The sequence below is a fragment of the Myotis davidii genome, unplaced genomic scaffold (genome assembly GCF_000327345.1).
Source record: "Myotis davidii unplaced genomic scaffold, ASM32734v1 scaffold32, whole genome shotgun sequence".
NCBI lineage: Eukaryota > Metazoa > Chordata > Mammalia > Chiroptera > Vespertilionidae > Myotis > Myotis davidii.
Window position 1 is genome coordinate 6221493 of NW_006286587.1, and position 13647 is coordinate 6235139.

Below are 13647 nucleotides of genomic sequence, written 5' to 3' on the forward strand. Positions count from 1 at the left end.
CCTGCCCAGGCCGGACGCCTCTGGCCGAGCCTGCGATTGGAGATTGATGGGGGTCAATGCCTGAGGGCTCCCAGTATATGAGATGGGGCAGGCTGGGCTTAGGGACACTCCCCCTCACCCCCACCCAGTGCACGAATTTCGTGCACCGGGCCCCTAGTAGTTAAATAAAGATTTTTGTAGTTGACAAAAAAAAAAAATTGTACCACACAATAGTAGGAACCATTCAAAAGGAAAAAAAATAAGAAATTAATTCTTGCATTACTTAGGAAGTCATTTGAAGAGACCATACCTAGTTACTAATTTACTTTAAAAATTAAATCTGTGATAGGGCCATTTTTCAAAGCAACAGCAGCATTTAAATTTGTTCTCAAGTACCCTGTGTTTGTGTTTCTTTTTCACCATCACAGCTATTGTTCTCGCTTAATTAATCCTAACTGCTGACAGCAGTGTTTGGATACTGATCAGTATTGAATGAATAAATAAAGAAATGGTCGGTTTACAAAGAGCCATTTTCTGGGCCCAGGAGTTTGTAGCCCTATTCCTGCCTCTGTAGCCCTAAGGTCTGCAACTGAAGAACCTGTTACAGGTTGTCCTTTCCTTTTAAAAAAAATTAAATTTTTTGAGGTAACATTGGTTAATAACATTATATAGATTATAACTCGACATCTATATACTCTATTGTGTGCTCTTCATGAAGTCTAGTTCCCTCAGTTACCATATATTTGACAACTTTTCCCAATTCACCCTCCACCCACCCCCCTTCCCTCTGGTAACCACCGTTCTGTTGTCTGTATCTATGAGTTTGTTTTTGCTTGTTTTGTTATTTTCTTTGTTACTTTCTGTTTGATAGTCTACATATGAGTGAACTCACATGGTTTCTGTCCTTTTTTTTCTGACTTAATTTCATTTAGCATAATACTCTCAAGATCCATCCATTTAGTTGCTAATAGTGATATTTCATTTTTATGGCTGATTTATATATCAATTGATGATAGATAGATGATGGATAGATAGGTAGGTAGATAGATAGATATGGACAAATCACACCATCTTTTTTCATTCATCCTTTCATGAACACTTGGGTGGTTTACCATGCCTTTTGCTGAGCAAACACAGCCCAGGTAACCCGACTTCCTGGTGACAAGTTTCCAGGTAGCGCTTCAAGGAGCTATGCATAGGTTCCAGAAAAAGAAAATTTGCTAATGATATTCATTTTTATATTCTAAATTGCATGCCTTTAATGGACACATTAATAATATGAAGATATGAGTCTCTGTCCTGCATATACGTGCATTCGCACACACTGGCCATTTGCCTGTAAACGTCCTGTTTTCCTACTTACTGTGCTTATTTGCAACCATTTGGCTCCCTTCATTCCCACAGGCCGTCAGAAAACAGGAAGGTCCCTTGTGAGGGTGGGGACATTCTCTCTCTCCCCAAGGCCATCTGATGCCCCAAAATGTGGGGCAAAGCTGGAACATTCTTGTATGTTATGGACATAGCATCTCTTCTTCTCAGCCCATCACTGTTATTTCACCGAGAGGTGTCCCAAAGTCCTCAGGGAGAAGTGTGATCACGAATTGGAGCTCCTTCGCCCCTTTTCATGGGATGTAAAACTCCAAGAGCTCAATAATGAAGCAAAAAGAGTGAACCTAGTCCTGGTTACATGTGGAATATTTTTGTTTGTTTTTAAGTTTTTCTATTTTAGTTAAAGTCCTATAACAGAAAACTTAGCATTTTAACCATTCTTAAGTGTGTAGCATTAAGTGCATTCACACTGTGGTGCCACCATCCATCTCCAGAACTTTTTCATCTTCTCCCACTGAACCTCCCTAGCCATTAAAAACTAACCCCCATTCCCTCCCTCCATATTTGTTTATTTTTAATACATAGGGAAAGCAAGGAAATGAGAGCACACCAGGCTAAGATTTCTATGGAAAATAGCAAAGCCATCAGCCAAGACAAATCTATCAAGAACAAAGCAGAACGGGAAAGGTAAGTGAGAATGCTGTCGGTGGGAATATAGTATAGGCTTAACATTTATGTGTGCCTGCACACACATATGCACATCTGAGATATTAAAACCCTTGTGAGTTTTGGCTAAGACTTCTGCTATTATAACTGCTATGAAGATGCATTACTACTACAGAACAGTCATCTTCTGATTGCTTACTACCACCAGTAAAATCAGTTTCAATATATGTGTGCTCATTTATAAAAAATGGCAAAATATCCTTCCCATGTTCCCATGGGCCCTCCTGCTAGCAGCTCACCTGCTCAGGTGCAAGCCATTCTGGGTGGGTCGGTTCTGAATAGCAGCATGTAGGGGGACTGTCATCTTCCCTTGATTTACTCACACTGTCATTGACAACAAGGATCATCTCCTAAGTCCTTGTCTGAGGTTGGGTTTTCTAGAAACAGAGACCAAGACAGGAATTTGGATGCCTGTGATATACAGAGGAAGAGATCTTCAGAGAAGGGGAGTGGGGGAAGCAGGAAGGGGCCAGGCTTGGGGCTGAGCAGGGATATGCTCTCCACTAGAATACCTCCTCAGCCCAATCCCAGGCTCTAGAGTTATTTTGCAACATGGTTTCATCTCTTTGAGCCAAGGGTATCTGGCCTTTGTACTGCTGTGTTAAGACATCAGCACACCGTGCTTCACTTTATTTTGCTTCACAGATGTTGCATGTTTTAAAAATTGAAGGCAAAGCCCTCCACCAAAAAAGATTACAACTTGTTCTATTGTGATCCTCACTTTATTGCTGTGTGCCTGCAGCCATGTTACCCAAAGAGGGAATTAATAGCACTTAAATCCCAGTTCTTAAATTATCTTACATTCTGAGTTACTGGTAACCTAATTAGCAAAGTTTTTTATTTAATATTCTAATTCTGACTTAATATACTTATTTATTATAACTTTGTATCTAGATAGTTCTAAAACACCTGGAAATGGCTGATTTTTGCTAGAACCATTTTTCTATGCCAACTGGTTATCTTCTAAATGTCTCCCTTAGCTCTCTGGTTATGAATTTGTAATTTTAATTTTTAGTAGCTTAATAAAGTGGATATATAAAGAACTAAGAATTAAAATTAAAAATTTATAGTCAGAGAGCTAAGAAAGACATATAGAAGCTGAAAAACAACTTTTATTCTTGGGTTAAAGGAGACATTTCAACAGAAATTACACAATATTTATAACTGAATGACAATGGGAACACAATTTATTAATGTGCAAAAGGAAGCTAATGTGCAGAGCAAAAGAAACAATCACAGAAATGAAGCCCTACATAATGGAAGAAAATACTTGTAAGCCATATATCCAGTAAGGTGTTATTATCCAAAATATATAAGGAACTCATGCAACTCAATAGCAAAATAATAAGAATTCAATTAAAAATGGACAGAGGACCTAAGATAATTTTTCCAAAGAAGACATACAAATGATCAGCAGGTACATGAAAAGGTGCTCGGTATCACTAATCATCAGGGAGATACAAATGAAAATCACAATGAACTATCACGTCACACCTATTAGAATGGCTGTCATCAATAAATCAAGTAAGTATTGGCAAGGATGTGGAGCAAAGTGAACTATGTACCCTTGGTAGGAATGTCAACTGTACAGCTAGCCAATATGGAAAAGAGTTTGGAGGTTCCTCAAAAAAATGAAAAAGAGAACTACCATATGACCCAGCAGCCCCACTTCTGGTTATATATACAAAGGAAATGAAACCACTATCTGGAAGGAGATATCTGCACCTTTATGTTCTGTATAGCCTTATTCTCAGTAGCCAAGACATAGAAACAACCTAGGTGTCCATCAACGTGTGTGTGTGGGTGGGTGTGTGTGGGTGTGTAATTTAGCCATTAAAAACATGGAAATCCTGCAAATTTGCAACAGCATGGGTAGACCTTGAGGATATAATGTTTAGTGAAATAAGGCAGACAGAGAAAGACAAATACTCTATGATCTCATTTACATGTAGAATCTAAAAAATGCCAAACTCATAGAAACAGTAGAATGGTGGTTGCCAGGGGCTGAGTTGTGGGGGGAATGGGGAGATGTGGGTTAAAGGAGTAAAAGCTTCCAGTTATAAAGTAAATACGTTCTGGGGACCTATGTCTAGCATGGTGACTGTAGTTAACAGTCCTGAATTATATACTTGAAAGTTGCTAAGGGAGTAAGTCTTAAATGTTCTCACCACAAAAAAAGAAGCTCTAAATTAATATTTAGAGTGAAAATTATAGCCTAGATGTATAAATTTTTTAAAGAAATGAAAATTATTGCACTAGACACTCAAATAAAGAGGATATAAAATTATAAAAACAGAATGAACCCAAAAAATTCTGATGGGAAGAAATAATAAATTAAAAAGCAGAAAGTATTGAAATAGAGATTAAGAGGCTATAGATAGTATCTGCAAAGCAAAAGCTTGTTATTTGGAAAAAAATCATTAAGTCAGTAAACCTCCAGCAAGAGGAATAGAGTGAAAGCACAGATTAGTAACATTAGAGTAAAAAGGGTAAATAGCTGCAGATATAATCAATAGTTTTGAAAAACAAGTACTATAAATAACTGCCAATGAATCTGAAAACAGAAGAAATGGACAAGTGCCTAGAAAAAAATAGAACTATCAAAACTGACTGGAAAAGAAGAAAACCCGAATCGACCTCTAGCTATTACAGAAATTCAGTCAGTTCTAGGTCTGTTCAGTCGTGAAGAGCACTCCACCTCACCGGTAATCAGAGAGCTGCAGGTGAAAGCAGCAGCATGATGCATTTCACAAAACCAACAAACTGACAAAAAAGCAAATGTGTGATGGGACCACTTGTGGGTGAAGACATGGAGAAGAGTAGCCCCCAGACGGTATGGATGGGAGTGCACAGTGGGGCCACTGCTTTAAAAGAAGAAGTTGTTCATACCCTTCCAACCTGCAAGTCTGAGTACCTAGGGGAAGCCTTTGCTGCCCGCACAAGCAGATATGCCTTACACTCCGTTCACTTCCTCGGTCAACAGATGCTTAGTGTGCCAAGCATCGCAAGGCCCGATGCACCAGATCATTGTAGCTTCATTGTTTGGAATGAACCTACTATTTATTAATGGCAAAATGGAAATATTGTAGTCTATTCATAAATGAGAAATATCCATCTAGCAGATGAAAATAATGGAAGAGCCTGAAACAGCCATGTCTCTAAAACAGGGCGAGGAGATAAGTTATACAGAGAAACCAGATATTTACCATTTAGGTAAATTGGAAACGTACAAAATAATATACACTGGCAGCGGTGGCAGCACCTGGGAGCTTGTTGGAAATGGTCCATACCAACATCAGCAGAGTGGTTATGTGTGGAGGGAGAGGAAGGAATGAAAGGGAATCAGAAAGAACACGAAGGGGGCTTTGATGATATCTGTCACACTATTTTCTTTAAAAATATGAGGCAAACATGACAACATTAATATTGACTAATCTGAGTGATGGGTACACATTTTCTTTTTATATTTTTCTCTTTTCATTTCTTGTTTCAAAATTTCACACAAAAAATCAGGAAAAGAAAGTGATGATTCTACCCAGACAATTAAATGGAATATAACTCTTTCTTACTTAATCCAAGTCAATGTCATACCAACTGTTATTTGTACCTATTACTTTTAGGCGAGTCAGGGAGTTAAACAGCAGCAACACTAAAAAGTTTCTGGAAGAAAGAAAGAGAGTAAGTATTTTATAATTGTTTTGGCATTCTTCCCTAAAAAAACTATAAACAACAACTCATGCTTAAGTATCAGACTTGTAGCGAATTTGCTTAATTTTATTTTTCTGTACATTAAACATTCTAGCTTCTCTGTATCCTGAAAGCTAAAATGATCATTCTCAAAATGATCATTCTCTAAAATCATTAATATAATTATTTGGAACCACTTTATATAGAAAATGCAATATTATTTTCTCAGATTTTAGCAGGAGAGATTTCCCAAGTAAGAATTATGGGTCTAAACTTTCCCCATTTTCAGACTATTTTTTAAAAAATTATAATCTCTCTCACTTTAATTGTAAACTTGCAAGTCATTTCTCATTTACAAACAATGCAAAGTTTATCAGAATTGTGTGTGTTTTTGTTTGTTTGCTTTTGCAGCTCGCAATGAAACAGTCCAAAGAAATGGATCAGTTGAAAAAAGTCCAGCTTGAACACCTAGAATTCCTAGAGAAACAGAATGAGCAGGTATTTCACCTAAAAAGTGTAAAAAGACTTAGGCAGCCAGCCAGCTTTGGAAGGCACAGACCACACGGCCTGCAGGGACCACTCTGCTCATGCCTGTGTCTGGTAGTGGCATGGAAAGGTGGCTAGAAAAAAGCAGTGCCTCTTACTGTACTTTCCTGGTCCCATCCAACTAGAGCAGAAAACATTCTTTTTTTGAAGCGAAAGAGGAATGTGGCTGTGGAAAAAAGAATCAAAAGTCATCATTTGAATAGATTATGGGTGTTCTCAGAATGACATTACTGAGAGGAGGAAAAAGGGGCGGTCACAAATGGTTTCTCTATTTTCATTTATATGTTTATCATTTGCAACCTAGAGGCAAGTGATGTTATGCTTAAAAGCAAATGAGAGAAACCACCTATTGTCTACCTCCACCTAAAAATGCAGTTAGAAAGCCTCCCAGGGCTTGCAGGTAGGACCTAAAGGCATGAGCCACCACAACTCTGAAAACCACTTGATCTGAGTGGTTACCATAGTCTTGGTGCTTCTTTCCAGCAAGGCAAGACACTAAATGGAGAAGCACATGTAAATAAAAAGTTATCCAGAATCCAACCGTTCAGTTAGGCCATCAGGCATATGCCCAGCACCTAGAGACATGTATGTGTAAGCATGGTACAGATGGGATCCATCCCATACAGGCCCCAGCCCATCAGCCATCCACAGTTTCATTTCAATTTGATAGAAATACCTCTAGCTTCTAATGCAAGAGGACCCTCAATAGCAGTTTTAAATTTGTCTCAATTCAAAATCTACTCTTTAGATGTAGCTGGTTTGGAAGTTATTATTTCTAGAGAGTTCCCTTCTGTCTAGAAACTTGAAAGATGAAATTACTTTCACTCCCTTGCTCTTTCCTGATTCCTCCCATCAGTAAAGCAATCCTAGTTAAGGTATATTTTTTTCAGAGCCAATAACTCCCATTGAAGAACCCTTATGTAGGATTACGCTAAAAAATATACCTTTGAGAAAGTAAAACAAAACCATAAAATCTGGTTTTATTGTACATTGCAATTGGATAACAAATAAATTCATCATCTTGTTTCGGGTTCTTTACTTTTGGGGGACAGATGGTTGATTCGTGACCATACTTCCGAGTTACGTTTCACATTTCCTTTTCAGCTAAATGCTTCTTTTCATGAACAGTCCACAGACCCCCACGGGGCACAATCAGTATTTATTGTCCCATGGGTCCAAGTCATTTGACCAAATCATAGATACATCAAGTTCTGGTACAAATTACCTGGTTTATGTTCTTGCTCTTAAAGCACTTCTCAGGAAATGTTCCCTGGGGAAATGGGACTATGAATAAAGGTAAAGCCACCATTTCCAAAACATTAGAATCTACTTTAGTGATCAGGTCTGGGTGGGGGTAAGGATGCCTTAGAGGAAGGCACAATGAAGGTAAGGCACGGTTATGTTTCAGTTAACTAAATTAAGAAACGACTTAGAAATGATTATGTTGCTTAGCAACAAGTTTGACTAAAGACTGTAAATGTGCTAAAAATTACTCATCACTATAATAATGGTGTTTTTCAGAGCTAGGGAATACAATTACCTAGTGTTTTTTAGTTTCAGTGCTAAATAAGGTACATTAAAAAAAAACACTTGGAGTTTTATCCTAAGACATGGATAATTCTAACCATACCAGAGTTCTGGCATTAAATTATTGGATTAGTAGTAACTGTGTTGATTGGATCATACTGGGAGGATAGTGGTTTTTTGCTCCAAAAATTGATATAATGCCTTTTAATATGTCATAAGTAATGCCTACCACCTACAACTGATACTTTGAGTCACTGAAGCTTAGGGAAATGCAGAACATGAGGAGGTTTGAGGTTTGATAGAGATTGAATTAAATTCAGTGAAAAGAAATTCAAGATCTATTGATGTGTCTGACAGATGTGGAATTTGGGCTTAAATTTCTGTGTTAAGCTTTGCTATACAAACATGGCCTATTCTATAACAAAGTCAATCAGATCTTTCTAATATATATATTTTTGCCCTCAATTCAGTTAGTCAGTATGTTACAGCACTCTCACAGACACAGTGGGGAAGGTACAAACAGTGACTTCGTTTTTTCCTTTTGTAAGACAAGGTCTGGAACCATGTAGGACAGATCCCTCTGTAATCAATTAATCATTTCACTGGCAGAAAACAGGTCCTGTCTCCAGATAAGTTTGTCCCCACAAACTTTCCTAATAATCTCCTAAACCATTGTTAAACCCCAAGACCTTTCTGTCTCTAAGCCAAAGACAGATTCATTTTAGCATTCTCCCATAATACCTCCCTATCAGGTTTCTTACTGCTTCCTTGGGACCCTGCTCCTTTAAATTCTCCCATTCCCCCAAAGCAAAGCATGAAGTGGGTCTTTTCAGTTAGGCAGATCCATGTGGAGGGCACTGGCAGAAACAATCAAGTTTTAGTATATTTTGGTCCTGATTCTGGATCCTAACTCATATGTCCTTTTTAAAGCCACCTAAAGGCCTTGCCTACTTGGTCAGCCAGTAATTCATTTACTAATAAAACTCCATAGTTCTGTTTAAGTTTCCCCATAGACCTCCCAACCACACAGCATCTCATCCCCATCTTGACATGTACCATTTCAAACACTAACAGCTTCATGCCTTTCACACACAAGTTTTAAGAGTTGGTTTTTGTCATCATTCCTAACATTTTATAGGGAGACGTGAGGGATCTCGCTGGAGGGAGAGCTCCCCACTCACTGCTACAGAGGAGAGGCACAGTCGAAGCTAACAGGCATCGGTCCTTTATTTTGTTTTTTGTTTTTTATGTTGAGATCAACTCGGGGGGAAAAGTGTCACTGATGGTTGTATACATGTTTTATTCTTAGCCTTTTGCTTTTCTGTATATGGTTTTTTTGCATTCATTTCTCAAGTTCACTTCAGTATTCATTTATTTTCTTTGTTTTGTATGTATGACTCAATTTTGACATGACTATTTTTGTACAAACAGCTTTTGAAATCCTGTCACGCAGTGTCCCAAACTCAAGGTAGGCCTGAAATTCTGATCAGCGAGTCGTTGCTTTCCTTCTCAACCACGTCAGCATTCTCGGGGTAGATTCCATTTATGATTTGCATCCTGGAATCCTGGTCAGAAACGAATTATTATTTCAAGGGTTTGGATATCAAAGCTTGATTCTTTCATGCTTGGATTTCTAATGTAATATTCAAACTGAAATGCCCCAAATCTTTAGAGAATTATTTCTGATGGAGTTTTAGCAGTATTTCCTATCACAGACTGGGAAACTTGAGTCATGGTAATGAAGACATACCCAGGCAGCAAGAACCATTATCATTTGGACCAACCACAACTCAGCCTGGCCATGGACTCAGATGTTTCACAAACACTACAATGACTGGAGTTAATTTTTAAAGCGCCCCACTAAAAGTTCATCGGTGGTTTTAATGACAGAGCTATGGTCTGTGTGCAGGAACATTATATGATGGCATTCTGCAATGGCTCTTGTCATGCTTTCTGCTAGATCCAGTCTGCCAAAGACCTTAATCACCCTTCATAAGTAAGGTGACCAAATAATTGATTGTTTGAGCCAGGATAGTTTTGAGAATAAAAGAGGGGTGCTGTTCATAATTGCCAGCACTATAGAAATAAGCTGGGATTGTCCCAGGCAAATGGGAATAAATGGTCACCCTGCTCATATGAGAACTTTGCTCTTGGAATAATCTTTTAATGCCATATGGTTCTTCCTTCTCAACTGTGTTCAATTTGTCTTTAAATGCTAAAGGGGGAGGAGCGTAGGAAATCCTTTATTACTATTTACTAATATAAAATATATTTAATTTTTAGGACTGATAATGTCTCTATCATCTTTTATGAATACCATTTGTCATAGTTTCATGTTTGTATATTTTTCTCCATTTCTTCATTTCTCTATTAGAGTATTATTATACTGTAAGCATAAAAAATATCTGGGCAGAGGAAACCATCCATCCCAAATGTAACCAGAAAGATATAATTCCTTGGTGTTGTTATAGTCATCCTCACCAAAATGAAATTTTAATTTTTAACATAAAAATAAGAATAGAAAATCACTGTATGGCTCATGGGTTAAACTAATTTTATACAGGACTTTGTTTGGGACATTTACATACTCCTAATATGATCTGTAGAGTTGACCAAACCTCCTGCTGACTTTTTTTATTTGTAATATCTAAGTAGACATCAATAGTAACATCAAGAACTTCAAATATCCTCCTCGGAGTTCTATCTTTATATATCCATGATTCTATTCTTAAAAGTCTTTTGTTTCAAAGTGGCGTGTCACTAAAAGAGAAGAGGGGAACTTTAATCCTCCAAAAGATTCATGGATGGAAATGGACCAATTGTTTTTCCTTGTATTGCCAATCAATTATTTGTCACCAGAACCTTGCCTCCATCTGACTTCTTTCTACCTCCCAAATCAGCTGGTTCTCTTAGTGACAGTCTTAATTCATGAGATTGAGCTCACCATGGCTTACTTCCTGGGGTAACTGGTAAAAAATTAATTATCCCAGAGAAATAAGGGTTGTAGGGATAGATTTTGGACAATAGAATTCCAAGGACCCTACATACTCCTGGAACATTCTGTTTTCAGGATACTCCAGCCAAACCAATATCCTCCCACCTAAACTTCTCCATCAGTTAAATTCCAAGGGAAGGACGTTTAATTAAATTTCAGGCTATTTGTGAATAAATCATGCATAAGCAATACTTATTGTAAAAGTGATCGAATAATCCATGCACAGTCAAGGCAACATGTCAATCTGTAGAAACTAAAGCAAACAAACATTTGGACGCAACATAGTCTAAACAACAAGTGACTGGCTCAGCCTCTTTTCAAATGGTTTTCCTGGCACTGTGTAGACTAATTCTTCTCAAGCTTTAATGAATATAAAAATATCCTGGGGATCCTATTAAGATGCAGATGCCGACTCAGTAGGTCTGGGGTGGAATCCATGATTCTGCCTTCCTCAGGGGTTCTCAGGCGATGCTGACACTGATGGCTCATAGACCACTCACAGCATCAGATCTACAGAAGAGAGGCCAGGGCTGGTCTATGCCTTCGGGAGACGATTTCCACATGTAAGGCCATGTTTCTGATGTTACAGGCGAAGGAGATGCAGCAGATGGTGAAATTGGAAGCCGAGATGGACCGCAGACCAGCAACAGTTGTATGAAACTCCAGAACACAAACTGAGGCAGCAAAACCCACATCAAAAGCTCACCCCCAAACATCTAAACACAAAGTCCATGGAAGAAAGTCGTCTTTTGTGTTTGTCCCCTTCATGTATAGACAAGCTGTTACCCGAAACCACCGACTTATATACTTCTAGTTCACATATTGAATTTCCTTGGCCAACCAAAAGTAGCTACAAACCCCCCAAAATTACCATTCCAGTAAGGCAGAGTTTAAGCATTGACAATACAACTTAAACATGTTCGCTATCAAAATACCATCACAAGTAAGTGAGCCTGGTGTTAACAACTCTGCTTTGTGATGCATTAGGACATGTTTGAGCTGCAGCAAAAATAGTGCATTAGCAATTTAACTGCAACTGCATGCACTAGAGAGAAAAACAAAACTCTGTCGACAAATTCATCAGCAGAAGTGGTGATCGGCTAGACAAATAATTTTGCGGAATTTTTCTACATCTAAGTTACCTCATCAGTAAGTGCCATGTCTCTACCATGCCATAAGAAGCTAATTTCCTGTGAAAGTTGTGGAAATTATTAGAAAAATAGAGCAGTATACCTGTGCCAAAGCTCATCAGTGCTCAAAGGAAAACTCTGGTAGGCACATCTAAGAAAGTTTACACCTGACATTGCTTTCTAGGAATTGTTTCAGCCGATTCCAGCTCTTATAACTCACTATTCCACCTTCAAGATTGTGAAGTGGTATTGGCAAACGTTTGTAAATGTGACCATGTATAAAGTATTTATACTCCTAATTGACACTGTTATAGAGCAGATCATCTAAGTATTGCCACATGACAAGATTAGTAAACAGGACTACTAGAACTATGTTTGCATGATACACAAGCACCAGTTAAGACTTATCCATACAGACACAGTTAACCTACCGCCAAATCAATACTGGTTAAATAAATGTATGGCACAGAATATAATTTGACTCTCAAGACTTTTAGCATAACAAAAAGTCTATATATATGTGTATATGAATTATGTGGGCATTCTTGATACTTTAACTTCTAGTTTCAGAAAAAAAATACATAACTAATTTAATTTTACACAAAAATATTTATGCAGATTTTCAGAATTTCATATCAGGAAATAACCTTTTTATGTCTGTTAAAATATCCAAACAATTTGCTACAGTGTTAATCCGCATGGTCTTTCAGCCCGCTGTAGTGGTGTTGCAGACAGCGCATGAAAAGTGTTCCCCTGGGAATTGAGCCGGCTGGCTGCTAAAGCTGAGAGGAGAGCAAGGAAAGCCGGTAGTCTCAAACCAATCAGATTACTGATTCTGGGACACCAAACACCAACCGAATTGTTGTATATGCTTGTACAAACTGATTCTGTGTTCCTCTGAACAAAGCAGAGAAAAGTATGTCCTCATCAATAATGAAATTAAACTTCCAACTTCTCTAATAAAAAGTTAAAACACCTAATCACCTGTCAGAGTATTTCCTCCCAAGGATGCTTTCCAGTCACCTTTTTGCTTTTTTCATAAGTAATAGAGATCATCACTTCATCGCTTTAGCATGATCGCTAAATCATGCCCCCGAAACATTTTTCCTCCCAAATGATGCAAACCAGGCTAATTTGGTTGACTCACAAGTGTAAAAACCACTTGTTTTTCTTTTGCTCATACTGACAAGTTTGAATTGGCCTCTGTGAAATTTCTCTGGCTCCATCCAAATGTCCTTCTCTGTAAGATAATGGAGTTAGACTAAATATCTTTCAGCACCAGCATCCCATGAAAAATTATGGTTATTAAAATAGCACCACAGTTAAATTGCCAATCTATTTTTTTAATCCTCACTGGAGGATATTTTTTCCATTTATTTTTATAGAGAGTGGGAGGAAAAGATGGAGGGAGGGAGGGAGGGAGGGAAGGGGGTGATGGGAGGGAAGAAGAGAGAGAGAGAAACATTGATGTGAGAGAGACGCATCTGTTGGTTGCCTCCCAAACGGCTTGAGCCTGCAACCCAGGTACGCATGACCTTGACCGGGAAAAGAACCCAAAGTTCTTCAGTGCTTGGGTCGATGCTTTAACCACCAAGTCACACCAGCCAGGGCATGGATTGCTAATCTTCAAAGGTTCCAAATGTCTCCTCCTCAGATCCAATGGCTCTTCCTGGAGCTCAGGTGAGCTCATGTATCTGTGGAGCACCTGGCTGAATCTATCACTCTTTT

General features: G+C 38.3%; 1 protein-coding gene across 6 annotated transcripts in view; it reads left to right on the forward strand.

Annotated features, from left to right (window-relative positions):
* Nucleotides 1–12899, forward strand: part of PLCB4 (phospholipase C beta 4) — a 356763-nt gene extending 343864 nt beyond the window's left edge. For 4 of the 6 annotated variants that reach the window (XM_015560271.1, XM_015560270.1, XM_015560269.1 and 1 more), the window contains 5 exons: nt 1894–1995; nt 5655–5712; nt 6133–6219; nt 9226–9262; nt 11379–11467. In XM_015560271.1, coding sequence (XP_015415757.1) covers nt 1894–1995; nt 5655–5712; nt 6133–6219; nt 9226–9262; nt 11379–11467 — 373 coding nt within the window. Of the gene's footprint in view, nt 1–1893; nt 1996–5654; nt 5713–6132; nt 6220–9225; nt 9263–11378 lie in introns of all 6 variants that reach the window. The other 2 variants (XM_015560273.1, XM_015560274.1) reach the window with 2 other exon arrangements.
* The last annotated feature ends 748 nt before the right edge of the window (nt 12900–13647 follow it).